The following is a 27,869-nucleotide window of genomic DNA, read 5'->3' on the forward strand; positions in this document are numbered from 1 at the left end:
TGTAAGCCCCTGCCCATTAATAATCCCCAATTAAAGCTCCCAGGCTTACAGGTGGGAGCGAGACAAGATAAGGGAGCGTTTATTTGTCTGCTGAGAATGAGGGTTGAAGGGCTGTGTTTGTCTGTGTCTCAGGTTTGAAATGGATCTAGTGGCTTTTTGGCTGGGATCCCAGGAGAGTCGGAATTTTGCTGCCGTTTACTGCTGAATTTGGAGGAAGTTCATCCCTCAGCCAGGAGAAGCCAGAGCAGCGTTTTCAATGAGGATGTTCCCTTGTCTCCCTCTTTCCCCTCTCTCAGCTCTTGATGGGCTGTCACTAGATAAGATTTGAGTTTTGTTTTCAGTGGCACAGAGCATGTCCCTCAGACAGGCCCAAGACATGGTTACAGAGCAAGATGCTAATTCCTTTCTTCCTGCTCCTTCTCTTAATGTGTCCTAGAATGAGGAACACCGTCCATCAGCTGATCCTGAGTGCCTGTTAAGCTGTTATCCTGCTACACCCTCAGGATGAGGAGTCAAGACAGGGTTAATCTTTAGATTACTTCGCTATTTTATGCAGCGGCTGGGAGAACAATGTAATTATTGATGCATGAAACCTCTCGTTTAAAGGCTCACCTGCAGCATTTTCCCAGTCCTCAGGCCTCTCCAAAGCCAGACACAAACTGGTGGCTGTCTGGCTTTTCAGTGACACACAGGTTGGCAGTGGGGGGCACAGAAATGTGGGGCTCAAGGAAGTGAAATGTTTTTGCCAGTGGAAGTCAGGTTCCCATGGAAGCTCTTGCCAAGGATGTTCAGCACAGTGCAGGCAGATTCCTCCTGGGAGAGGCAGAGAGGCTGTGATGGTGGGGGAGCTCTCCCCATCTCTGCCATATCTCTGGTGCCCAGTGCAGAAACACAGACACCACCCAACCTCCCGCAATGGGCAGCAGCGGTGCGTGGGCTCAGCTCCCCCAGGCTGGGGTGGGATTTGCTGTTTGAAGCATGGCTGTGCCCCAGGAGCACAGCCCTGCTGGTAGGTGAGGGAGAGTAGCTGGAGCTGGAGGTCGCAGCCGAGAGCGGCTGTCCCCACATGAGCTGAGAGGAGCCCGTGCCACCTCCTCACCCAAAGCAGGCTGGCTCCCGGCTGTCCTGGTCACCTCCTCTGCCTGGGAAGCTCGCTCCGGAGTAGCAGCAGATCTGCACGCAAGCAAGAGGCCCTTCGGAATTAACCTAGCCTGCCTCTCCCTTCCTCCCGAATATGTAGGTCCCCCGAGCATCCGCGCCATGAAGAACATAACAGCGGTCGCGGGTAGGGACACTTTCATCAACTGCAGGGTCATCGGGTACCCCTATTACTCCATCAAGTGGTACAAGGACTCCCTGCTGCTGCCCGATAACCACCGCCAAGTGGTGTTTGAGAACGGCACCCTGAAGCTGATGGATGTCCAGAAGGGCATGGATGAAGGGGAGTATCTGTGCAGCGTGCTGATCCAGCCCCAGCTCTCCATCAGCCAGAGCGTCCACGTCACCGTCAAAGGTGAGAGGCTGGGGACGCTGCCCCTGCATGGCAGGGAGAGCTCACCCAGGTGGCTTTTGGGATCTCCCTGCAGTGGGATGGAGGAGAAGGAGCACCACATGGGGAGCTGCGTGGCCAGGTGGTGGCTGTGCTCTGTAGTCACCAGGCCCACGGGAGCTGGCTTGGCTACCTGGTCCTGCCTGCCGCCGGCAGCTGCCCCGAGCCACGCCGTATCCATTTCCCCTTACAAGTGATGGAGCAAGGATTTATGGTGTAAACATAACGTATTAAAACATCTAACCTTTGCTTGGATCACCTTCACCAATGTTTTTCTGTGTGTGCTAGCTTTTAAAAAAATAATACTTTCAGTCTTCCGAGCACACAGAACATCTTAAAAGCTTCTCCAGGCCATCAATTATTCAGCCCCATTGAGGGAGCTATCAGTCCTAATGAATTGAGCCGGATGCATTCCCTCCCAGTGACTGGCTGAGATTGCGCCGGGAGCGCACGATGCTCCCGGATCTCCCGTCCTCAGGAGCTGTGGGGTCGCCTCCACCCATCGCCAGCTCGGTGTTTGCAGTAAATCATTCAGACAAACACGGCGGCGCTGGGGACAGAGCCGGCCAATTGTCATCCTGCCTCTCACCCAGCGGGGGATTCGTGCACTGGATTTACTCTGATCCCCCTCCCTCCCTTCCCAGCCACCATTTTCTTATTAGGAATCAGGTTAGAGAGAGAGAGAGCATCAAGCTGATTAGAGATGCTACCACTTGATTAGCTAATGCCCTTCTCCAAGGCTTCCAGAGGGGAGAGGAGGCTGTGGATAACCTGTCTGAGGGCGGTGCAGGGAGGTCTTCGTGCCCCTGGGGTCTGCAGGGCTTGGCCAGCCCTGCTTTCCTCACCTCACATAAATCTCTGTCCATGTGGAGCCCCTGGGCTTGGGAAGAGGCCAGAGAGGTTGGTCGTGTCTCAGGACAACTGGGACAGGCAGGGCTGATGTGGGGAGATCACCTCAGAGTGTTTGTGAGCAGTTAAATTGTGGGATTTGCTGGGAGGTGCCCTCAGAGAGTGCAGGGTGCTGAAGTTCAGCTGAGGATTTGTGTATCCTGGGCAGCAACTGCTGCTGAACCCTTCCCAGTGTGGATTTGCTGCCTCGATCAGTGGCCAGTGATGGGCTGAGGTAGGTGAGCAGGCTGGAGCATGGTGCAGCACGGGCCAGACATCTTCATTCCACTGCTGGAGATTTACACCCAGTCCTGCTGGCTGAATTCCTCATTTCCTCCGGCCCTTGGATAAAAGGCCAAAGCTTTCTTGGAAAAGAATAGCAAGGGGCCTAGAAGAGAGTCAGAGAGTGAATAAACATAACTGTGTAGCACAAGGAGCGTGGAGTGGCGTGGAGCACCATAAAGTTTTTACAGCCCCAAGTGCCTGGTGACCACATGAAATGCCACCAGTGAGTTATGCAGGTCCTTCCGACCATGCAGCAGTAAAAGCTTTACAATTCCCTCTGGCACTGCTCCCCCCAGGAACAGGGATGTGCAGGCAGCCCCAGCCCTGTTCATGAGGGATCATCCCCATCTTGTGCTGAGGGATACTCCTGCTGTTCCTGCTTAGCCAGGGAGCCCCAGGATCCCAGTTTCAAACCTTCCCCACTCTGTAGGGCTTTGCTGATGGGGGGTGCAGCTGAGGCTTCTTCCCTGCACTTCCCCAGCAGCACAATCCAAAATCCAGCCTCCCTCCTCCAAGGTGCCCTAACAGATCCTTATTCCTGCAGACATCTTGGAAGGTTTTAATTAATCCCATGTGGGTTGGTGCCATGCTGGGGCTCCCACACAGCTCTGCTCGGGTGGCTGCAGCGTTTTGGGGAGTGCAGGACTGACACAGTGCCGGGGCACTGTGGGGTGATGCTTCACCCCACGGGAAGGCAGAGGCTGCTGGCAGGGTCACCTCTGGATTGGAGCTGCTGGGATGGGCTCTGCCCTGGCACCGTGGGCAGGGTGCTCCGGGCTGTGGCCAAGCGAGAGCCTGGAAGCTCTGGAGAAAGGAGAATCACAGTGGGAAGCGATCTGGAAAGGAAAAGGGAGTTGTGAGCTCTGTTTGTGGGAAGCTGGAGCAGGGAGAGCTTGGCTGTCGGCCGGAGGGGCGTGTTTGGAGAGGCGCGGATCCACAAGCCCATCCCCGCTCTGCGATAGACTGCAGTGCATTCCCAATTAATTATTCATTAATTATGGAAAACAGGCAGCACTGGCTCCATGGCTCTGGCAGCTCAAGCCACGTTGCCGTTGCCGGCAGAGGGACAGGCCAGCCCTGCCTGTACCTGCCTGGCAGTGGCTCCCACCTGGGGACAGCGACAGACTCTGCTTGCCGTGCTCCAGAGCAGGCAGCAGTGCCAAGGCCTGAGTGATGGGATGGACACAGGGTGGAGGTGGGAGCCCAGGGAAGTGTGTGGGGGTCCAGGGAACTGCCCCGTGCCTGCATGAGAGGGCAGCTCCCTACTGCCGAAGGGACAATTGGCAGGCTGCTAATTTAATTATGGAGACTGCAGAACGAGGATCTCATCTACCAGGTGCTGAGCCTTGTTAAGCTAATTGTCTCCCTCTCTCCACTTTTTTCCCCCTCCCACATTGCCAGAGATGCTGCAGTTGCCTAATTAAGTTATCAGAAAGATAATGGCTGGTTCTGAATCCAGTGCCTTTAAGAAAAGCATCCATCTAATAATGGCTTTTCTGGGAATGGATAAATGCTGAGGTGGAATTTTGGGTGGCACGTGCTAGGGGTGGCTGGGGCTTTCCCCAGTGCAGGGTCAGCGTTTCTCCATCCCACTCTCAGCAGGGTGGCCCTGCCAGGTGGGAGAAGTCTTCCTGCTGTTCTCTGCTTGTTGGCACCTCCTGGTGACCCCTGGCCGTGTTCCCAGTGGAATCAAAAGCCTGTCTTAGTTCCTGGGCTGCTTCTCCTGCTGGGATATCTTCCCCAAGCCCCACTGCAGCCCATCCCCACTGAAGGAAGGCTTTCCTGGGCCGGGCTCTCCAGCATTCTCTGCCTCTCCTCTCCACAGTCCCTCCGCTGATCCAGCCCTTCGAGTTCCCACCAGCCTCCATCGGACAGCTCCTCTACATCCCCTGCGTGGTGTCCTCCGGGGACATGCCCATCCACATCACCTGGAGGAAGGACGGGCATGTCATCCTCTCTGGCTCTGGGGTCACCATCGAGAGCAAGGAGTTCATGAGCTCCCTGCAGATCTCCAGCGTCTCCCTCAAGCACAACGGGAACTACACCTGCATCGCCAGCAACGACGCCGCCACCGTCAGCCGGGAGCGGCAGCTCATTGTGCGGGGTGAGCCTGGGGGTGACCCCAACACCTGCATCCCTCCTGGACCCAGGGGGAAAGGGAGGGAGAGCAGCACAGCGGGGAGCTGAGGGAATTTGGGAGGGTGAGGAGCGAGGCTGAGCCACGGCACCCCCGTGGCCACAGGCAGTGGGGAGCTGTAGGGATCTGATGGGGATTTTCCTGCAGTGACCGTCCTTTCTCCCAAAACTCCTCAGTGCCTCCTCGTTTTGTGGTTCAACCCAACAACCAAGATGGCATTTATGGGAAAGCCGGGGTGCTGAACTGCTCTGTCGATGGGTACCCCCCTCCGAAAGTCATGTGGAAGCACGCTAAAGGTAGGGATGGGTCACGGCAGCGTGTGGGGATGTCAGTGCGGACTGGGGAGCGTCCCTTGGGCACGGCCACCCCAGCTCTGAGCCTCATGAGAGCTGCTCTGCCTCAGCTGAACTCTGTGTCTCTGTGTCCCCTCCTAGGAAGTGGCAACCCCCAGCAGTACCACCCCATCCCCCTGACGGGCCGCATCCAGATCCTGCCCAACAGCTCCCTGCTCATCCGCCACGTGCTGGAGGAGGACATCGGCTACTACCTCTGCCAGGCCAGCAACGGCGTGGGCACAGACATCAGCAAGTCCATGTTCCTCACCGTCAAGAGTGAGTGCCCAGGGCTGTGCTGCAGGGTTCTGTGGGGCAGGGACCTGCTCCTGGCATGGCCACGGTGGTGACCAGGGGAGCAGAGATGGGCAGGTGACGGTGGCTGTGGCAGAGCCTGGTCTGGTGCAGCCTCCTTCTCTGCTCTGAGGGTTCCAACCTCACCAGCCGTGCTCCAGCCTCGGCTCTGAGCATCCCCACGATCAATGCAGGGCACGGGAGGGCATTGATTCCTCCCCTCCAGGGACCCGCTTCCCTTTTGCTATTAAACACACTTTGTCTTTAATAAAACCAGGCAATCAATCTACATCATCCAGGAGGAAAGGAAATAGCTGGGCTGCTTTGACAGGGATGGGCTGGGAAGTGTTGTTAGACACCGTGTTTGAACTGTGTGTGTTATTGGATTGCTCTCCCGTTGCTATCAGCAGAATGTATAATTGCCAGCTCCGTGTTAGTTATTGGGCTCGTTGCTGCTGGGAGCATTCAAACCTCCAAAAGGAGGTGGTGGAGGGGGTCCAGAGCCATCACCCTCATTCCTGCTGCCTCCAGGCAGGCCCGGGGTCAGGATTGGCCTCAGAAGGGCTAAACTTTGCCTTGACCATGCTGGGAAAATGAGGCAGTGAGCATGCTGTGCCAGAGGGGATGGAGGCTGCTGGTGAAGCCGTGGGAGCCACCACCCCCTGCTCACCCACCCAGGATGCTGTGGGCAGAGGGGACGTGCAGCCTTTTCTGGTCACCACCATGCCCTGGCCTCCCCTCCCTTTCTTCCCCAACACCAGCAGCTGTTTCTCTCAGGGGCTTCTCCCCTCCCCAACCCAGCCTCTGCCTTCCCAGGTTCCTGTTCCCCTCCCTGTCAGCTGTTTAATTTATCCCTCCAACTGATGAATCAAACCCAGCGACTTCAAACAAGGCACTTCAATGAGGTGCAGGTACAAAGTCGAGGCGATTAATCCCGAGTGAGCATGCGAAGTCTGGGAGCCCGAACTGGTGCCGTGTCCCTGCTATCTCCTGTAATTGCATCCCAGGACAGGTTGCTTGCTGACTTGAATAGCACATAACCTTATTATGCGAGTGCTTTTGCATCTCCCGGAGCCCTCGCTGCCTTTGAAAAGGTTTGGATGAATAGGTAGACGAAGCGCCACAGCCAATTAAGCATTAGATGGGCTCTTTGTTTTGTTTCATTTCAGGGTTTTTGTTTGTTTAGTGAAATGTCAGCCCAATTAAAGGGAGATCAGCACTGGCTTTCCCTGAAAGTCAGGCCGCTGCGGACTGAGTTAAATGAGAGTTAATCAGAGCCCAAACAAAGCGTGCTGGCGGTCAGCAGGGGAGAGGGCAGTGCCACGGCCAGCTGGTGTCACACATCCCCTGCCCTGATACCACAGCAAGGGGCTGAGCTGGGACAGCCAGGTCACACTGGACACTGTGTGGCTGAGTTCCATGCACAGAGCCAGGAGCAGCTGGATGCTGCTTTTGCCAGGGGATGGTGGGTGGGGAAAGCCACCACATTTGCTTGGGGAATGTCATCCATGGAGCTGAGGCCACCCTGTCCCTGGGTGCCGTGGCCCTGGGCTCTCACAGCACGGCAGCCTGTCCCTCCTGCTGAAGGAGCTCAGCAGCATGCAGCGGGGTGCAGTGCTGGAGTGTCTGAGTGTGCCCGAGGGGACGGGCTGGGCGCAGGTGAGGGGCCCAGCAGCGCGTGATAAATGCCATTTAGCACATGGCTGCACACCTGCACGGGTGTCAGGAGCGTGTGGCATGGGGACAGTCACGTCCCCGAGGCTCCTGCCGGCTGTGCCGGAGCGGCAGCACCCTGGGCACTGGGGAGGGGGCTCCTCCTGCTCCGTGCCAGCACCCCCATGCCAGGGGTCCAGCCAGGGGCAGGTACAGGGGTCTCTGGCTGTGGTCATGGCACAGCCCTCTTTGGAAGTTCGCTGCCACACAGCACGAGCATAACTGATTGCTTCCATGCAATTTGAATTAATCTCATGCTTCAGGTGAAACTCAGCTAATCAGTGTAGAAAGGAAGCTGAGACGGGTGCAATCAAATTAACATCACAGAGCCAGCTCCAAACAAGAAAGAGGGGGGCGAGGGAGGCAGGCACAGCCCTTGTCACCCTTGTCAGTGTTCTCATTCAGTTGTCACCGGCGCTCTGCGAAGCGGCTCGTGCCCCAGCCAGCTGTGGGACGCCAGTGTGCTGGTGCCTGCTGGCTTCCTTTGTTCCCAGGCTTATCTGTGCCCAGCCAGCAGGACCAGCCTCTGGTTGTGGCCTTGTTAACAAGGCCGTGGGCACAGGGAGAGCCTGGCTGGGTGGCTGGGCCCTGGTGGGCACAGAGTGGAGAGCACAGGAGGCGTTGGAGGTGAGCTCTCCTCGAAGGAAGCGTGTCTGCTCAGAGTGCTGCTTGAGCTGTGGCTGATGGCACATTACTGATGCCCCTGCACCCAGAAAGGGATCACAGACTGGTCAGGAGCAGCCCCCAGCCACCCTTGGAGGTCCCTGCAGCCAGTCCCAAGCAATCTGGTCCCTCTGCAAGCTGCAGAGCTGCTCCAGGGCAGGTGTTGGGCACCAATGCCCCAATCTGTGCTATCCTCACAGCTGCTTGGGGTTTTCTTGGGGTTTGTTGTGCTCTTTTCCTGCTCTGGACTACGTGCAGCTCCCTTGGGACCCTGGCAATTGAGAGAAGTTGATATGTTTACATCCAAGGAGCTGCTTTTAATCAAACATCAATAAGTGCATTTCAGTGAAGCAGAGCCTGAAACGGAGCTCCTCTCCCGGGGCCTCTGCTCGCTGGGAAGGGGCCGGTGCTGCCGAGGCTGCTGCAGCCCTGTGGGGCTGTCCTGCCCCTTCAGCCCCATGGCCACACACCCTCTGCTGCTGTGCTGAGTGAGTGCAGGGACCACACACCCAGTGTCCCCATTTGCCACGTTGCAGGGTGGCCCCTTGATGGTTTTCCACGGCAGGAGCAGGGGACAGTGGGCCTGGCAAGGCCTGCCATGGTGCCAGGACTGGGTGCTGAGCCCCTCTTCCAGCTGTGCTGTGCCCCTGTGCTGTGCAGTCAGCCCTGCTTTGGGGCGAGTGCAAGAGCTGTCCCTGTGCTCTGTCCTCACCCCGATGGGACATAGGATGCTGGGGCTGGGACAGTCCTTCCCAGGCCTGCCTCTGTCCCTCTGTCTGTCAGGCAGAGGTGTCAGAGCACAGGCAGGCAGCTGGGGATGGGACAGGGCAGAGTTAGGAGAAGTCTTGAGCTGCTTCTTGTAACCCTTGGTGCCCCAGGCTGCACTGCCACAACATCCCTGCTCTTTGCCATCCCCTGCCAGCTCGGGGGTGCCATGCTCCCCTTGGGGCAGGATTGTCACACGGGCACCAGGCTGGGCACTGCACTGTCCTGCACCCCACACACTCCAGCAGCTCAGGAGGAAAGGTTTCCTTCGCTGTTAATTGAATTACATTGCCACAGAAAGCCGAGGAGTCGTAGCTCATTAGAGCCTCTTGTGTCCCATTAGAACAGTGTGTGTTGCCTTTGCGGATTGTCATTATCATACATTACTGCAGGACTCAGCACTGCTGTTTGTTTATGCATTACATTTTTTTCTGCTTACCCAGCCTGCCCTCGGTCCCCCAGCCCGTTCCTCCTGTGTGGTGCCTGCCACAGCCACTGCATGGCACTGGGGTGGCACAAAGGGCTTGGCTCTTGGAGCAGGGAAGAGCCAGGCCAGGGGTCTTTACAGCACACTCACAGCACGGATCAGCCTTCCCCATCCATGCTGCACCCACTGCTCGAGCACCTCTGTGTCCTGCACCCCAGCCAGGTGGTGACCACGGCACAGGGTGTCCCCACTGACCCCGTTTGCATATTGGGGTGACTGTGAAATAAAAAATCATCTCTGGCATCTGCAATGCAAAGGCAGCTTTGCTGATGGGAAATCACACTCTGTATTCTGCCCAGGTTTATACGAGTGAATTATGCAAATCCGTGATGGAAAACATTCTTCCTCTCATCCTCGGGAGTGTAAAACCTTAGTCAATAATTCATACCCGCACGTCTCAGACTGGAGGCTTTCTCTTCATTATAGTGTGCACTTGGTTATTTGTCTTTCACGTTTTATTGTCTACCCCGGTGTAATGCTATGCATTATAAAATTTATCTGCTTCATTATTTTATGATCCTGAGCTGTATAATGCAGCGAGACGGTTCCGCTTCGGGCTGCGGGGCCTCTCAGTGAGAGCCGCATGCGCCGTGTCCTCGGTGGGTCCGTGGGCTCAGTGGGGCCGGGCAGCCACAGGTGGCACCTGCCCATCCCCTGGGCACATGAGTGATGCTTTGTGTCCCCACAGTCCCTGCCATGATCACCTCCCACCCCAACACCACCATCGCCATCAAGGGCCAGACCAAGGAGCTGAACTGCACGGCGCGGGGCGAGCGGCCCATCATCATCCGCTGGGAGAAGGGGGACACCGTCATCGACCCCGACCGCAACATGCGCTACGCCATCACCACCAAGGACAACGGGGACGAGGTCATCTCCACCCTCAAGGTGAGGGCTGGGGGTCCTGCACCTGCCTGGGCTGCCGGGGGTCTCGCTGGGCGTTGGAGGGATGAAGGGAAGGTGTGGTGGTCCCCATGGGTGTCCCAGAGCCTGGCGCTGTGCTGGGCTTCCTGAGTGGCAGAGCTGAGCCCAGAGGGGTGGCGTGTTAGGGGTGCCAGGGGAGGGATGGCAGCTCCAGTGAGTGGCTCTGTGGTGGGAGCAGGCTGTGATGGCAGGGGACAGTAGCTCAGTCTGAACTGGCTCCTCTCCCTGGAAAACTGGCAGCTGAAACCAGCCGACCGTGGGGACTCCGTCTTCTTCTCCTGTCACGCCATCAACTCCTATGGCGAGGACAGAGGCTTGATCCAGCTCACTGTCCAAGGTACTCCATCCCCCCTGCCTGAGCCCTGCAGTGTAAAGCCCCTGCTCCTGGGGGCCTTCTCTGCCTGTGTCCCTAACCTGCCTGCGTGTTCCCAAGAGCCCCCTGACCCCCCGGAGCTGGAGATCCGTGAGGTGAAAGCCCGGAGTATGAATTTGCGATGGACACAGCGGTTCGATGGCAACAGCATCATCACCGGCTTCGATATCGAGTACAAGAACAAGTCAGGTAGGTGACAGTGATGTCCCCTCCCCAAGCCACAGTGGGGCTGGGGGCTGGCCTGCACAGACAGGTGTGGGACTGCCCCACCGGTGCCTCCAAGGGAATATTCTGCATCCCGGTTCCTTTGATGAAGAAAGGAGAGAGCGGCATTAATGAAATATGGTAATTTCTGCTGGATGGGAGCATTTGAAAGGGAATATGAAAAGAGACAATATTTGCAAAAAGTTGAACCCCAAGGCACAGCAGCGAGAGGGGGAAGCAGCAGCACCTCTCCAGGGGTGCAAGAGCTGGAGGTGCCTGGGGAACCTCACCTGTCTGAGCACGGCCCCCTCAGCACTGCCGGCCCTGGATGGGATTCAGGCTCTGACTCTTCTGCCTCGCTCCACCGCTCTTCCAGATTCCTGGGATTTCAAGCAGTCTACACGCAACATCTCCCCGACCATCAACCAGGCGAACATCGTGGACCTGCACCCCGCCTCCGTGTACAGCATCCGCATGTACTCCTTCAACAAGATCGGGCGCAGCGAGCCCAGCAAGGAGCTCACCATCAGCACCGAGGAAGCAGGTGCCACGCTGCGCTCCTGGTGGGGATGGTGGGCAGGGGGAACACGGGGGCTGCAGCCTGGGGGGAGGCTGGCTGAGGTGCAGCTCTCCTAAAGCCAGGGGTTTTCCTGCTGAGGGGCTCCTGAGCCTTCTCAACTGTTTTGTGTTTGTCTCTCGGCAGCTCCCGATGGCCCTCCGATGGATGTCACCTTGCAGCCCATCACGTCCCAGAGCATCCAGGTCACCTGGAAGGTGAGTGAGGCAGGGATGGTGTGGGGGCTTATTTTTTTGCCACGAGGGCTTGGCCAAATGCTGTCCCAGCTTGTCCTGAGACCCAGCATGTCACCAGTGTTACAAGAATCAGGAAGAATTCCCCAGGAAAAAGGAAAACCTGGAGGCTGGGAAAGCAGCTCACCTTATTGCCTGGGGTTCTTATCAATCATGTTTTACAACAAGCTTATTATCTCATAGGGTGTCCGTGGGGGACCATGGGGCAGAGAGGATAAATATGTAAAAACTGAGGTGCTGGGTTGCAAAGTGGTTGAGCGGAGATCAATAAAACTTAGAATTGGATTTATTTTTCCAAAGCTGCCTAATGAAAAATAAAATTGATTATAAAGTTAGAACTTGGGAATGAACTGCTAAGTCAATAAATTTAGGGTTCCAGCTTCTCCCCCCCCTCCCCTTAAGCACTGAAAAACAGATTAATGAAAAGTAAGATTCACTTGAAAGATAAGTCACTTCGTTTTAGGAGTATTTCAGCAAGATGGATCACCCTGGCATTGTAACATAAATTTGCAATCAACCCTATTGATTTCTTAATGCTTCAGAGAAATATTGTTAAGATTGATCTCAATCTGGCCTCTCAGGCTGCCAGACTTGGGATTTCTCCTGCTCCAGTTGGGGACTGCTGGTGGCCAGGCAGCACTTTCCTCTCTGGTGGCTCTGAGGACACGCTGGACCTTTTTTATCCCTATTTTTCCATTCAGTGAAAAGAGGGGAGGGAAAACAACTTGGAAGCCTTGAGAAAAGCCACTGGGGAGAGGTGGTTGGGGCACAGAGCCCTGTGAGCCTCCCATCCCTGTGACACCTCTCCGTCCTGCCCTCGTTGTCCCTCAGGCCCCGAAGAAGGAGCTGCAGAACGGGGTGATCCGTGGCTACCAGATTGGCTACCGGGAGAACAGCCCGGGCAGCAACGGGCAGTACAGCATCGTGGAGATGAAGGCCACGGGGGACAGCGAGGTCTACACGCTGGACAACCTCAAGAAGTTCGCGCAGTACGGGGTGGTGGTGCAGGCGTTCAACCGCGCGGGCACGGGGCCCTCGTCCAGCGAGATCAACGCCACCACGCTGGAGGACGGTGAGGATGGCCCAGTGACCAGCACAGGCCCCCTGGTCCCCAGGGCCAGGTCCCACCTGGGGGACCCTCAGTTGATCCCTGTTTGTCCCGCACACGGGATGTGGCTGTGTGTGCCCTCACAGCTCCCTGGGAAGGGACTGGGAGCACAGGGGTGCCAGGACACCTGTGGCACTGGGTTTGTGGCACAGCTGAAGGGTGCAGGGTGGATTTTGGCACTGCTGAAGTGCCAGGCAGGATTCCCTCTGGGACACGGTCGCTGATGGTCTCGGTCGTTTCAAAAACAATGAGGAAAAAGTTTTGCAGTGCGTTTGCTCAGCAGTTTTTCATACTTAATTAAGGCTCTCGTTAGCCTGTCAAACCGCAATCGTTTCCTGGCTGCATTAGCACTCCTCCCGGGGTATTCAAGGGCCCCTGTTTTAGCAATAGTGTCTTTTCCATAATTATATTACCTTCATTTTGTTCAAACGGACTATCTGTATTAGTTTATTATACTCTGTCCCTAATTACATGGTGCTTATATTTTTGCACCTAAGTAATATGAAACAATAATCATTTTCAAAGAGGATCGTTATGGTGATGTATTATCATTTAAATGCTCATAAAAATTAGAGTTACCTCTTGCGGGGCAATGGGATCTAATTACCTCGCATCCAGCCAGCTCTCCCACTCTCCCCTCGCTGGGAAGCATCCTCCCTGTCACCACCAGCACAGGGTTCTCAGCCACCTCGCTGGCCCAGGAGAAGGAGAACTGCATGTTGGAGGCACAGCTCTGCTGGGCAGGACTGGCTGAGGGCTTCCAGCAGCACAGCAGGCTCCGTGTGGGTGCAGTCAGGGTGCGGCTGTGTGGGACACGGCTCCTTCAGCCTGGCATCTCTGTCCTCCTGCTGATTGTCCTCCTCGTCCCTCCCCAGTTCCCAGCCAGCCCCCTGAGAACGTGCGGGCCATCTCCATCACCTCGGACGTGGCCGTGATCTCCTGGTCGGAGCCCCCACGCAGCACCCTCAACGGGGTGCTCAAGGGCTACCGGGTCATCTTCTGGTCCCTCTACATGGATGGAGGTGAGCACACGTGGGGAGCAGGTGACACGGGGGACGTGGGGCACAGGGAGGGGCTGACAGGCCCTGTCTCCTGCAGAGTGGGGCGAGATGCAGAACATCACGACCACGAGGGAGCGGGTGGAGCTGCGGGGAATGGAGAAATTCACCAACTACAGCGTGCAGGTGCTGGCTTACACCCAGGCGGGTGACGGTGTCCGCAGCAGCGTGCTCTACATCCAGACCAAGGAGGACAGTAAGTGGCACCTGCCCCTGCCAAAGGGCTGGAGAGGCTGCTGGGGCACGGGGGAAACCCCCCGTGTACAGCCATGGGCAGGGCATTCCCCTTTCCCTTTTTTTCCTTAAGTGCGGATATTTAAATATTTACACCCCGCCTGCCCTACTTTAATGCCATTAGCTCGCTAGCACAGCATCCCCGGGCCCGTGTCCTAGGAAGCGCCAGATGCTGGGAGGGAGGCCCAGCTGGGCAGGGCACGGCTGACAGATTAAGGAGATGGCCATTAAAAGCCAATCATGATTTCTAAAGCAGAGCTTGGGCTGCAATTAACCCTCCTGCCTCTGGCTCGTGTGGGGCCCAGAGCCACCCGTGGAGAGGTGTCCTGCAGGCAGACCTGTCCCTGCCTGTGTGTGACACCACCACTGCAGCTGCTCCCCAGGCTGTGGTTGGGATGCCAGCCCCAGGATGCTGTCACATCTCCCAGCTGGGCAGAGACCTTGGAGACCTCCTGGCACCAGCTCTGCCACGCTCTCCCTCCTCAGTTCCAGGTCCCCCAGCTGGGATCAAGGCTGTGCCGTCCTCTGCCAGCAGCGTGGTGGTGTCCTGGCTGCCGCCAGCCAAGCCCAATGGCATCATTCGGAAGTACACCATCTTCTGCTCCAGCCCCGGCTCGGGACAGCCGGTACGTGATGGGAATGGGGCTGGGAATCACCGCAGTGTGCCAGGGAATGCTGAGCTGGCCAAGCAGGAACGGGAGGGAGAGCTGATGCCAGGCAGCAGCCGCAGCAAAGACCTCTTGGGGTGCACTGCGGAATTGTCCAAGGGCATCCATGGGCACCGTGCTCCAGGGAATGGTCCCATCATCTCTCTGTTCCCATCATCTGGCATCTGCCCTGCTCAGCGCTTGCTCCAGAGGGGGAAACATGCCAGCAGCTGACTGAAAATGAAATAGAAATCCAACCTGGCCCCATCCTTCCTTGGTGAGGGAGAGGTTGATGGGAGGTCTGCAGACTAGTGCTTATCAAAAGCTCCTTCTCAAACTCATTTCACTATCTGAGCCTCTGGTTTCCAGGGCAACATAATCTTTTCATCAAAGCAACTGGTAAAACCGCTGGGATCCGATATTGTTTTCTTGGCATCTTGTCAAAACTGTCATTTGGGTAAAAAAAAAATAATTTATGTATACTATATGATATTCATATAGGTGTGTCTGCTTTGGGGTACACTGACATGCATGTCCCTGCAAGGGCACGTGGGTACCTGCCTGGTCACACTCGGATGCACAGGTCACACCCCTCCTGTGCCTCGGGGGCCTGGAGCCCCATCCCTGCCCTCTGCTGTGCCGGGCAGCCTTGCCCTGCTGCTCGGGGCAGGGTGACTGTCCCCTCCGCCATGGGGACTGGCCCCGGTGCTTGCACACAGCCAGCCCTGTCCGCAGGGCCACCGCGGGGCCGGTGACACGGTGACCCCACGAGGGCTTTGGGGACCCCTTGGCCTCTCGCTGTGACCGCAGAGGGTTTGGGCCAGCCCGGCTGGGGCTGCCTCCAGGCTGGCCCGGCTGCAGCTCGGAGAGTGCCAGGGCAGCGTCCTTTCCCAAGGATGTGTTTGTTCCTTGGGCTGCAGCCCGGCTCCCTGGAGGAATCACGACACCAGCCGGCTCTCCCCGGCATTGAGGGATGTGAGCGGGGCTGAGCCACTGCTGCTCGGGACAAACCCGGAGCACCACGAGGGCTGGGGGGGTCTCACAGAAACTTCAGCTTCTCCCGTGTCCCCCTCCGCAGGCTCCCAGCGAGTACGAGACCAGCCCGGACCAGCTCTTCTACCGCATCGCCCACCTGAACCGGGGGCAGCAGTACCTGCTCTGGGTGGCCGCCGTCACCTCCGCCGGCCGCGGCAACATCAGCGAGAAGGTGACCATCGAGCCTGCGGGCAAAGGTACGGGGGGCTGCCAGCCCGGGGGACACCTCCGTGCTGTGCCCTGCCCCATGGCTGCGTGACCCCAGGGCAGAGGAGGGGCAGCACTGGGGTCCCGGGTCTCCTTGCACCTCGGGGGGGTCTGCACACGGGCCCTGCCCCCAGGCTGATCTCTTCATTGCCCCCAAGCCCCTGCCAAGATCATCTCCTTCGGAGGCACCGTCACCACGCCGTGGATGAAGGACGTGAGGCTGCCGTGTAACTCGGTCGGGGAGCCGGTCCCTGCCATCAAGTGGACCAAGGACAGGTATGGAGGTGACTGCTGACTGCACTGGGGGCTGGTGCCAGCCCTGGCTGTGTCACACACGGCTGATGTGTCCCCTCTCGTCCCGGCAGCGAGGACTCTGCCATCCCGGTGACAGTGGACGGCCACCGCCTGATCCAGGCCAACGGGACGCTGGTGCTGCGCTCGGTGAAAGCCGAGGACTCCGGCTACTACACCTGCACTGCCACCAACACCTGGGGCTTCGACACCATCATCATCAACCTGCTGGTGCAAGGTGAGGGGTCCCACCTCCGTGTCCACCCTGCACGGACACGCTCCATCCCCACTGACCAGTGCCCGGGGTCTGTCCTGCCCCGGGGGCTCGTGCTGGCCCAGGATGGGTGCCACGTCTTGTGGGCACAGTTCGGGGCACTCTGCATGTGTGAGGTGCTCATGGGCTTTCCCTCCTCCCCAGTGCCCCCGGACCAGCCCCGCCTGACCGTCTCCAAGACCTCGGCATCGTCCATCACGCTGGCCTGGATCCCTGGGGACAATGGGGGCAGCTCCATCCGAGGTAGGGCTGCTGTGAGTGATGGGGCTGCTGCCAGCAGCTCGTCCCAGAGCCATGACTGGTTCCATTCTCATGGAACACGTTTTCAGGCACACTGTGCCGCGTCTTTGTGTCTGCACCTCAATTTGCCCCTCTCCAAAATGCCTCAGAAATGCTGCAGAATAAGGTTGATGCCTCTGAGCTCCTACCAGGGGCTGCCAGCCCTCATGAGGGATTTGTGAGGTGTTTTGGACAAGCTACTGGGGTAGCTAATGATGGGCACATCACTGGGTGCTGCAGTGCCGGTGGCCAGCCCCAGTGCTGCTCTGTGTATCCTGGCATTGGTGCCACTCTGAACCCACCAGAGCAGGAGTTGTCCCACATCCCTGACAGGCTGGGGGCTTTGGGAGGGCTCCAGGAGCATTCCAGCTTTCCCAAGTCTCCTTTCTGCTCTGATTCATCTCATGAATTATAGGTTGAAACAGCTGCGTGCGGAGGGGGGAGCAGGGAGCGAGGAAGGAGACCTCGCTTACAATTAATTAAAAGCATGAAAGTAATTACAAGCAAATCTCCCCAGCCAGCAGCCTTTCACTCCAGCGGACTCTGTTGATAAATTTGGTTATAATTGGATTAGAAATATTAAAAACACACCGCATGTACAAAATAAATAAATAAGCAGTGGCAGGCACCGGGGTGGGTGTGTGGGTGTGTCAGGGCTGGTGTTGGCACTGCTGGGAACCATGGCCTTGGGAAGCTCCTGGTGTCACATCCCAGAGGGAATCCTTGGCGGTGGGAAGGTGTGAGAAGTGTCCCCAGTGCTCTGCCTGGGCTGGAGCTGGGAGTTCACAGAGCTCCTTCACGTGAACCCTCTGGCACTGGTGGTACCTGGGTGGTGTTGGCACCGGGGCCATCCTGCCAGCTCTGCCTTGTGCAGCTCATTATGCACACAGCAAGGCAGGAAGCCTACTCTTCCCTACTATTTTTATTTGAGAATTGGCTAAACATCCTGCAAAAATAGCCAAACCTATCGGTGCACCGGGAAAGTTTGGTCGGCAGGGCCGGGGCAGCAGGGATGTGCTGTCCCCAGATGCCCTGATGCCCTTGGGGCTGTCCCCGTGTCCCTGTGCTCTCCCGGGAAGCCCAGACCAGCCATCTCCAGGCGCCTCGCTGACAGCAGCGTAACAGGTTTGCTCATCTAGGACACAGTGTGCTTCCTAATACTCTTCATCACGGGAGAGGAGGCGGTGTGCAATGACAGAAGCAACTTCCCTGCAGCCTCCCGAGGGAGCTGCTTAATTCCGGCTTTCCCTTTATAGCCTCGCACCAGTCAATCACAGCGTGCACTCCCAGGTGGAAATGAGCAGCAGGGCCATCCTGGGGGTGCTGGGGGCAGGCAAGGTGTGACCAGGGGTGCTGGCAGAGCTCTCAGGAGGTTCTGGGTGTGCCCACGCTCCTCTTGTCCGTGGCTCCCGTGCCGTGGGCAGAGCAGGCAGTTTCCACCGCTGCTCACGAGAGCGGAATAGTGCAGGAACTGGTGTGTGATGGCACTGCAAGGCTGTGCTGGGCTCGGGCACGGGCTCTGTGCCAGCCATAGCCCCTTCCCCTCGCCCATGTGCCCAGAGGTGACCCCCTCCTTGCTCCCACAGGCTTCGTGCTCCAGTACTCGGTGGACAACAGCGAGGAGTGGAAGGACGTGTTCATCAGCTCCTCCGAGCGCTCCTTCAAGCTGGAGAGCCTCAAGTGTGGCACCTGGTACAAGGTGAAGCTGGCAGCCAAGAACAGCGTGGGCGCCGGCCGCATCAGCGAGATCATCGAGGCCAAGACCCACGGCAGAGGTGAGCCTGGCCTGTGGTGTCCCCACCCCGCCGGGGGACACGGGGGTCCCCTCCCCAGTCTCCTGACAGCTCCTCTCCCGCAGAGCCCTCCTTCAGCAAGGACCAGCACCTCTTCACCCACATCAACTCCACGCACGCCAGGCTGAACCTGCAGGGCTGGAGCAGCGGGGGCTGCCCCATCACCGCCATCGTGCTGGAGTACCGGCCCAAGGGCAACTGGGTGTGGCAGAGCCTGCGCACCAACAGCTCCAGCGAGGTGTTCTTGACCGAGCTGCGCGAGGCCACCTGGTACGAGCTGCGCATGAAGGCCTGCAACAGCGCCGGCTGCGGCAACGAGACCACGCAGTTTGCCACGCTGGACTACGATGGCAGTGAGTGGGGATGAGGGCTGGGAAATGCCACCAGACCGGCGGGGTCCCGGTGCTCCAGGTGCCCACCCGCCCCTGCTCTGCCCTAGGCACCATCCCCCCGATCAAGTCTGCCCAAGGGGAAGGTGATGACGTGAAGAAGCTCTTCACCATCGCCTGCCCCGTGATCCTGGCCACACTGGGAGTGGCCCTACTCTTCATCATCCGCAAGAAGAGGAAGGAGAAGCGGCTGAAGAGGCTTCGAGGTGAGATGGGGCTCAGAGGCACAGCACACGGGATGTCAGGTTGTGTTCCTGGACTGCCTCATTGTGCCCTAAACTGCTCCCTTACAAAAAAACTTCCTGGTTTTTGTGTCTCCTGCACAGATGCGAAGAGTTTGGCAGAAATGCTGATCAGGTGAGTCTCACGTCTGCCTGTGGCTGGGACTGGGTGGGCAGGCAGGGGAATAGGTGGTCCTGGGGGTGGTCGTGGCTGCTTTTAAGCCCAGGTACAGCCCTCACTCAGTTTCAGACCTTCTCACGCTCACACCTGTGAAGGTTGTGGCAGTGACTCTGTAGCACAGCAGCCCAGAGCTCCTGGCTGCTCCTGCCTGCCCGAGGGTCCCAGCACTCACACTGGAGCTTGCCTGGGCAGAGCTGAGCCCCGGGTGGGCTGGCTGGTGGCAATCCCCAGCCCGTGCCAGGCCGGAGCCGCCGGGGCTCTGTCCGGTAATGGGCGGGTCTGCGTCCCCTCTCACCTCACAGCAAGAATAACCGCAGCTTTGACACGCCGGTGAAGGGGCCCCCACAGGGCCCCCGCCTGCACATCGACATCCCACGGGTGCAGCTCCTCATCGAGGACAAGGAGGGCATCAAGCAGCTGGGTAAGCACAGGCAAAGCTCCCATCCCCTGCTGCCCCAGAGAGCTGGGGTCCCATGGATGGGCTGAGTGTGGGCCAGCAGTTGCCTGGCCGGAGACAGGTCTGAGCTCCAGCTCCCTCCCACAGGGGATGACAAAGCCACGATCCCGGTGACCGACACGGAGTTCAGCCAGGCAGTGAACCCCCAGAGCTTCTGCACAGGTGTCTCTCTGCACCACCCAGCCCTGATCCAGAACACGGGGCCCCTCATCGACATGTCCGACATCCGCCCCGGCACCAGTGAGTGATGGGCTGGCTGTGCTGGGGGTTGTACACGGGGCAGGTGTGGGGAAACTGTCCTCCAGCACTGGCTGTGCCCTAAAGCAGCTGCTGGGAAGGCAGAAGGGGTAGGCAGTGTTCCGGGGAGAGGGGACAGCATCCTGGCTGTGAGTGGAAGGGACCCACCGTGACCTTGTCACCTTGGTGCCGTAGACCCCGTGTCGAGGAAGAGCGTGAAGTCTGCGCACAGCACCCGCAACCGCTACTCCAGCCAGTGGACACTCACCAAGTGCCAGGCGTCCACCCCTGCACGGACCCTCACCTCGGACTGGAGGACAGTGGGCTCCCAGCACGGCATCACGGTCACAGAGAGTGACAGCTACAGTGCCAGCCTCTCGCAGGACACAGGTATGCAGGGCCCCAGCCACCCTGGCGCTGCTGCTGGCAGGAGTCTGCTGCTTTGGGGCACACAGACCCCAAGCTGTGAGTTCAAGGTGACTGCAGAACTTACCAGTGGGATTGTGGAACCGTGACTTGGTGGTTCTGAGCAGCCAGGGCCGTGCCCAGCTATGGGGACAGATAGAATCATTAAAAACAAAGTGGTTTGGGTTGGAAGGGACCTCATTGCTCATCTTGTTCCACCCTTCCAACTGGACCGGGTTTCTCCATGTCCCATCCAACCTGGCCTTGAGGGTGGCCAGGTGTAGCCCATCAGGGACAGCCTGGGCATTCCCATGAGGTGGAAAAAGGCATTCCCGTGGCAGGGAGAACTCGCAGGTAGGTGACACATCCTCTCCCCACAGACAAGGGGCGGAACAGCATGGTGTCCACGGAGAGCGCCTCGTCCACCTACGAGGAGCTGGCGCGCGCCTACGAGCACGCCAAGCTGGAGGAGCAGCTGCAGCACGCCAAGTTCGAGATCACCGAGTGCTTCATCTCCGACAGCTCCTCGGACCAGATGACCACGGGCACCACGGACAACGCCGACAGCATGACCTCCATGAGCACCCCGTCCGAGCCCGGCATCTGCCGCTTCACCGCCTCCCCGCCCAAGCCCCAGGACAGCGAGCGGGGCAAGGGCGTGGCCGTGCCCATCCCACACCGCGCCAGCAAGAGTAGGTTCACATGGGCTCCCTGGGGGTCCTGCCCCGCCTCAGCACCCCAGAGCTTCCCAAAACCCTTAGGAGGCCTTCCCAGTCCTGTATTCCTTGGCATTCTTGGTATTTCTCCCCTTGCTGTAATGTTCTTCTCCGTTGCTTTATGTTGTTCTCCATTTCTTGGTATTTCATCCTTTCCTTGGTATTCCACCCAATCTTTGGGATTATTTTCCCCACTTCCTTGGTATTTCTCCCCATTCTTTAGTACTCTTTCCCATACCTCAGTGTTTTATCCCCTATACTTTACTGTTCCTGCCCATTTTTCAGTATTCCTTCCTATTGGTTATTATTCCTTACTGGTTTTTCCACATCTCTTGATATTTCCCTGTGTTTTTTTAAATTATTCTTTACCATTTTTCAGTATCCCTGCCTACTCCTTACTCTTTTTAGCATTCCTTACTGTTCTTTCCTCATTCCTTGATATTTTTCATGATTTTTTTTTGTTATTTTTAGTATTCTTTTCCATTCTTTAGTTTTCCATCCCATTTTTCAGTATCTCCAGATATTCTTTTCTGTTCCTTCCCATTTTCTAATATCCCTGACTATTCTTTACTCTTCCTTCCCCTTCCTTAGTATTTGTTATCATTTTTTAATATCCATCAGTATCCCTTGTTATCCCCTCCACCCATTTTTCAGCACTGCCCCGGACCCTCAGTTCTTTGGGGTTCTCAGTATTTTCCTGCCTTGTTTTTAGTATTCCTCAGTGTTTATCAGTATTTATCCCCCTGCTTTAGTGTTCATCAGTTTTCCTTGGTATTCCTTTCTTCCCCATCCTTAGTGCTAGAACCCCTAAAATCTCCCACCCCCCATGAGTTTTATTACCTCCAAATAGGACAATACCTGGAAGATATTAAAAAATACATAGGTGGGAATTGATAGTTAATTTATTTACTGATTATATAACACACAATATAACGGCATCATCTTTCTCTGCAAATTAGACCACATATTTTTATGGCATAGTTAAGTAGCATAGAGTGTACTCAGTATAACACCACTGTAATCTTAAAAAAAATGGAATTTACAGAACTTATTATAAAGCATACAGGATTTAAGGCATTAGTGCTATAATAACACAAATATAGCACTTGTAAGACACAATATAAGAATGTGGGGCCTTAAATATATATAAATATACATTTATATATAAAATATGTTGAAATAAATATATTTCTATTTATATATAAAATATACAAACTTTTATATATTTAACTATATAATTTTATATCTTTTAATGAGAATATATACATTTATATAAACATATTTATACATAAAATTTTATATTCTTGATATCGATTTTTATACATTGATATATAAATGTCTATATTTTATATAGCAATTTCTATATTTCCATATAAAAATTTCTACATTTATATATAGGTTTATGTATACTTATATGTAAATTTTAATGTATTTATAGAGATTTATGTATATATCTATATAGATTTTTTTAATATTTTAATATAAAAAGTATATGTATTTATATAGATTTATATACATTTTCATATACAAAGTTATATTTTTTATGTATAATTTTTTTATATATATATACACATAACCATAACTCCTTAAATTCAGGTACTAATACATATAATCCCATATATATATATATATGTACTGTATCCTATATTAACACCACAGATCCTGCAATACATTCCCTGCACATCCTGGGAAGAGAGGAGACTGCACAATATATACAATTAAAGGAGTAACGCTCTAGGTCTAGGGGTATTATATATTGCAAATATAAAAGGCAAACTAATAACAGGCTTTTACATCTATGGACATATAAATCCTTAAATTAAGGCCCTGCAGCTGGAGGTGATGCTGTAGAACACAAAGGGACCGGTGTAATAGTACAGAAATAAAACCCTATAACACCGATAACAGCCCATATAACAACACGGGGTCTTACCCATCCACAGACATAAAACCCTTAAATTAGGGCACTAACTATGGATGATGCCATAACAGCACACAGCAGAGTCTGTTGTTTATGGCAGCACAGCCACTCACCTGGGCAGAGTAAAGCTGGGTGTAGGACACACCACATCCCTGGGTGCTGGAGGCACACAGAGTACAGGGAACATTTCCCTTTACGGGACAGGATCTGTGCCTGTCACCTATCACAACTTCAGCATCTCATTGTTACTGTGACAATACCGTATTACCCTCTCCATTCAGTGTTACAGCACATTACAGTATTTATCACTGTACATTTATAGAATCACCACTCTTACATCATGATCCGTTACAGGACACCGTGTACAGCCTTGAACGCTGGAGCTTGGCGCATCCCAGGCGGCGCCTCGTGCGGAGCGGGACAATTTTGGGATGATGATGTGACACATTATTTATAGCACAACACATTCTCTCTCAGTAGAACAACACGTTCTCTGTAGCCCAACGCATCCTCCATAGCACAGGTTCTCCATCACAGGTTCTCCATCACAGGTTCTCCATCACAAGTTCTCCTTAGCACAGGTTCTCCATCACAGGTTCTCCATCACAGGTTCTCCATCACAGGTTCTCCATCACAAGTTCTCCTTAGCACAGGTTCTCCATCACAGGTTCTCCATCACAGGTTCTCCATCACAGGTTCTCCATCACAAGTTCTCCATCACAAGTTCTCCATAGCACAGGTTCTCCATCACAGGTTCTCCTTAGCACAGGTTCTCCGTAGTCCAACGCATTCTCCATCACAGGTTCCCCATCACAGGTTCTCCGTAGCCCAACACGTTCTCCATCACCCAATGCCAACGTGTCCAGAGGGTGGGGGGCAAGAGGGTCCCTGCAGAGCCTTACCTGCCTGCTCTTCCTTCGGCAGGTGACTACTGCAACCTCCCGCTGTACGTCAAGTCGGAGGCGTTTTTCCGCAAGCCGGACGCGCACGAGCCGTGCCCGGTGGTGCCGCCGCGGGAAGCCTCCATCCGCAACCTGGCCCGGGCGTACCACGCGCAGGCCCGCCACATGACGCTGGAACCCGGCGCCAAGCCCCTGGGGCTGCCTCCCCCAGCCTCCGCCGCAACCACCTTACCTCAGAGGACTCTCCCCATGCCCGGCCCGGCCGGCCCCGCGGCCGCGCCCGCCGCCAGCGCCGCCCCGGCTCCCCCCGTGGCCACCGAGCCCCCCGTGGCCGCCGCCGCCGCCGCCGAGGCGCGGGTGCCCACGCACTCCAAAGTGGGGGGCTCCAGGGACTCGCTGCTGGAGATGAGCACGTCAGGGGTAGGCAGGTCTCAAAAACAGGGTGCCGGAGCCTACTCCAAGTCCTACACGCTGGTGTAGGGCCGCCGCCGGATGCTGCTCGTTTCCCCACGCCGTTTATATTAAATTAACAAACTTGTACATAATGGACTCTTTTGTATAAATGAAGCTATTTTCTTCTTCTCCGAACAGAAAAAGAAACCAGGGCACAAAGAATTTGATGTTACAGATTTAAAAATATAATATATATGTAAACATATATATATATTTCACATCATTTTGAAAGGGGCACAAGGAAAGACTCAGCGACTTTTTTTTTTTTTTTTTTCTCTCCCTGATCTTGTCGGTGGTTTTAAAAAAAGGAACGTCTCCGAGACATTGCATGCTATTTTACTGTTCTGAAAACAGCAGGAGTTGCTTCAATTTGCAAATGCTTATGTGTTAATACCTTTTTCTATGAAAAAAAACCCAGCGCTGTGTGCAATAAAGGTTATGTTTATACGCGGGGCGTTTGTGAAGTGAGCAGGGAATTAGGCAGAGCAGGGCAGGGGCAGGAAGGGCAGGAGGATGGAGAAGGACAGCCCAGGGAAGGTACAGAAATACTAAAACAAGAGGTTAAATATTAAAGAATAATAAGGCAGGTACCCACCTGCAGAGCTGTGGGGTGGAGGAGGGTCAGGAACATGAGCAGGGTCCTGGGAATGGTTCCATGGAGCAGGACAGAGCAGTCATGAGCAGACTGTGCCACAGCAGTACCGAGTCCAGCTCCAAGGACAAACCGTGGTGCCAAACAGGAGCCCTGGTCCAGCTCGTCCAGAGGGGTGAACGGCTTCCCAAAGCCTCGCGAGGCACGGCACAGCTCGGGCAGCTCAGGTAAGTGCAGGGTGGCTGCAGCATCGGATCCAGCGTCCAGCGAGGCACAGCAACTCCTCCAGGCAGGGTCTGTTCCCTGGGATGTGCCACAGCCCCGCCTGGCAGCAGGAGAAGGAGCACCGCTGTCCTCAGCCACAGCTGGAACACGGCAGGGTGAATCCAGCACAGAGCTCTGACTCTTCTTCTTCTTCAGTCGTGGTGAATCGTGGCTCACAGCACTGCACAGGTGTCCCAGGACATGGGACAGCACAGAGAACCACAGGGAGACCCAGCACCGCCGCACCCCGTAATTTGTTCTTATTTTCCCCTTAGTTTTCACCACCAGCCACACCAATATCAGACCAAAAGAAATGCAGATTCTACTTTCCCCCTCTCATACAAGGTTGTGAAAGCAAGAGCATTTAAAGCCCTGGGGTTGCCAGCCCTCCTTACCTGCTCCAAAGGCAAAAATATAGCTCAGGCCATTATTAACTCTGGGTTTAGTTACCCAAAGTAGAACTTCACATTTCTGAGGAGCTCCTGGTGCTATCTGAGGTCTAATTAACTAACTGCACTTTCCTTTTTTTCCCTCTAATTTATAAGCTCAAGTTTTCATTACTTTCCCATTCATGCCTGCTACCAACTGGTTCCAGCCCTTTCCTTACAAACAGATACATTGCCTATTTTAGCTCAAAGCAGTTGGAGTATCTACACACAGATTTGTACAGTTCTCTTTTTTTTTTTTCACTCTTGACAGGGATTAATTCATCAGCTACAATCAAGCACTGCAGAGGTCATTTTTTCAACCTCTCTCTCTCCTTGATTTTTTTTTTTTTCTTTTTAATTGAAGTACCCAAATTAAAATGACATGCAAATACAGTGATGTTACTGCAGCTTCCCCGTGCAGCTCTGCAGTGCCCTTCCCAGCCTGCTGGCACACTGGTCAGCAGATCCTCCTTTGCCATCTGGTTCTTCCTAACTGAGGTAACTCCTGGAATCCTGCAGAGCTGGAAGCGCCTTGGCCAGAGCCTGGCAGCTGTTCACCTCTGGGGCTTGAGAAACAAGCTGCTAAGACAATTCCTTGCCCCAATTTTTTATGATTTTTGGCCATTATTCAGGTACCACTCAGAGCCAACCTCTGTCAAGGAATATTCCATATGGAGAGGGGCACCCTTCCCAGCCAGGCTGGTGGGAGGCATCAGAGCATATAGCATTTATAAACCATTACATAATACAGGTTTTAAAGGAAACCAAGTGCCCAACCACTAAACCAGGGTCACAGCCAGGCAGCACCTCTGAAATACCAACCCCAGGCTTAGAACAGAAATAGAGGGGGGAAATAGAATTAAAAATAGAAGAGGCAAGAAAAGGCAAGCATGTCCAGCCATGACAGTAAGAAGATTAGCAAGATAAAAAGAGGAACAGATTAACAGAGATTAACACAACTTTATTGGAATTGGCTAGTACAGATTTCCTTCTACATCCCAGCAAGGATTGCCCCCCTTCCCTTCCACAGCAGGAACAAGCCCTGGCCTTGCAGAGTTTAACACAGCCCAAGTTTCCAGCACTCCCCCGTGAGCCCCCACACCCCCCTGCCCTCAGGGAGCCCCCTGCCCCTCACCACAGCAGGATGTGAAGGAGAACAGCCCGTTCAGGCCATGCCAAGAGCAGAGAAGAGGCCATCAAGCCCAGAAATGCACCAGAAGAGAGGCCAGGGGGCTGGGTGGGCTCCAAGCCCAACAGCAGCAGCACCAGGGCTCAGCCTCAGGACACAGAGTCCCAGGGCCTGCTCTGGAACCAGGACACCCCAGCCAGTCCTCCCCAGGAAAAGGTAAGAGCAGCTCCCAGCTCAGCTCCTGCTCCCCTCACAGCCTGCAGCACATTCCCTTGGCAATGTCCCGCTCCTGGACACCGCACTGGTCACTCTGCTCCGGACACAGCAGGGGACAAAGGCAGCTTTTCCACCCAGCTCCAGAGGCAGAGTGGAGGAGGTGGAGGCACAGGGGAGAGTTCCTGGGGTGAAATAAGCCCCGGCTGGGCAGTGACCAGCCTGCACAACCAGCCTCTGCTGCACAGGACCCCCTCCCACAGCTGCTGGGGCTCACAGCATCACCCAAGGGCTGGCCAAGGCTCCCAAATGTGCTGTCACGCCTGTGCCCTGTCCCCAGCAGCCCCTCAGCAGCTGTAACCTGGCCCACAAGGTGATGCTGTCTGGGGAAGGACGGAGCAGGACAGAGAACTCCCTGTGAGCACCAACACAAGGGCAGAGAACCTACACCTGCACCAGGAGCTACGGATCAGGGGCACGGTCACAGCCACCACAGCCCCAAATGTCTCTGGGGGACAGAACAGACCAACAGGAGGAACAGTGCAGGCCACAGGGGGCTGCTGTGGCTACTTCTTCTCCTGCTTCTGCTGCTGGTACCTCCTGAAGTGGGTCTGGATGGTGATGGCTGCCCTCTCAGAAGGGTCAGTGACCTTGCTCTCCTTGCTGGCATCAGGGGTCACATCACCTGGAGGGGCAAGAGAGCATCACAGTGAGCACAGAGAGTGCCAGCAGCCCTGAACAGGCTCCATGGAGCAGGGCAGGGCTCTGGCATCACCCCCATGGGGTCAGTGGCCTCCCCATTCCTCAGACAGGACAGCTGTCCTTGCTGCAGAGCTCACAGCATGAAACCACAACTCCAGAGGCTCACAGGGACACCTCCAGGGCAGAAGGAGCAGGGAATGGGAGGCAAAGCAAAGCCCAGCCTCCCTGGCAGTGCTAAGCCCTCTATTTACACAGCTCCACTCCCCGAAGGCCGCAGCTTCCCCACGTTTAATCACCACGTATGATGCT

General features: G+C 55.5%; 1 protein-coding gene across 1 annotated transcript in view; it reads left to right on the forward strand.

The window, feature by feature from the left end:
- The window catches only part of DSCAML1 (DS cell adhesion molecule like 1), a 92,516-nt gene extending 67,837 nt beyond the window's left edge, over positions 1-24,679 (forward strand). Inside the window, exons 8-33 of the mRNA XM_058856979.1 lie at positions 1,241-1,513; positions 4,548-4,826; positions 5,036-5,155; positions 5,294-5,470; positions 9,802-10,001; positions 10,278-10,374; positions 10,471-10,599; positions 10,991-11,158; positions 11,318-11,388; positions 12,256-12,496; positions 13,408-13,554; positions 13,631-13,786; positions 14,311-14,450; positions 15,550-15,703; positions 15,872-15,989; positions 16,079-16,242; positions 16,423-16,521; positions 18,144-18,332; positions 18,416-18,703; positions 18,790-18,945; positions 19,066-19,096; positions 19,444-19,562; positions 19,686-19,838; positions 20,031-20,225; positions 20,621-20,932; positions 23,802-24,679. Of these exons, the coding sequence (XP_058712962.1) occupies positions 1,241-1,513; positions 4,548-4,826; positions 5,036-5,155; positions 5,294-5,470; positions 9,802-10,001; positions 10,278-10,374; positions 10,471-10,599; positions 10,991-11,158; positions 11,318-11,388; positions 12,256-12,496; positions 13,408-13,554; positions 13,631-13,786; positions 14,311-14,450; positions 15,550-15,703; positions 15,872-15,989; positions 16,079-16,242; positions 16,423-16,521; positions 18,144-18,332; positions 18,416-18,703; positions 18,790-18,945; positions 19,066-19,096; positions 19,444-19,562; positions 19,686-19,838; positions 20,031-20,225; positions 20,621-20,932; positions 23,802-24,259 (4,634 nt within the window). The 3' untranslated portion in view covers positions 24,260-24,679. The remainder of the gene's footprint in view (positions 1-1,240; positions 1,514-4,547; positions 4,827-5,035; positions 5,156-5,293; positions 5,471-9,801; positions 10,002-10,277; positions 10,375-10,470; positions 10,600-10,990; positions 11,159-11,317; positions 11,389-12,255; positions 12,497-13,407; positions 13,555-13,630; positions 13,787-14,310; positions 14,451-15,549; positions 15,704-15,871; positions 15,990-16,078; positions 16,243-16,422; positions 16,522-18,143; positions 18,333-18,415; positions 18,704-18,789; positions 18,946-19,065; positions 19,097-19,443; positions 19,563-19,685; positions 19,839-20,030; positions 20,226-20,620; positions 20,933-23,801) is intronic.
- Positions 24,680-27,869: the final 3,190 nt, after the last annotated feature.

The sequence above is a fragment of the Poecile atricapillus genome, chromosome 25 (assembly GCF_030490865.1).
Source record: "Poecile atricapillus isolate bPoeAtr1 chromosome 25, bPoeAtr1.hap1, whole genome shotgun sequence".
Taxonomy (NCBI): Eukaryota; Metazoa; Chordata; class Aves; order Passeriformes; family Paridae; genus Poecile; species Poecile atricapillus.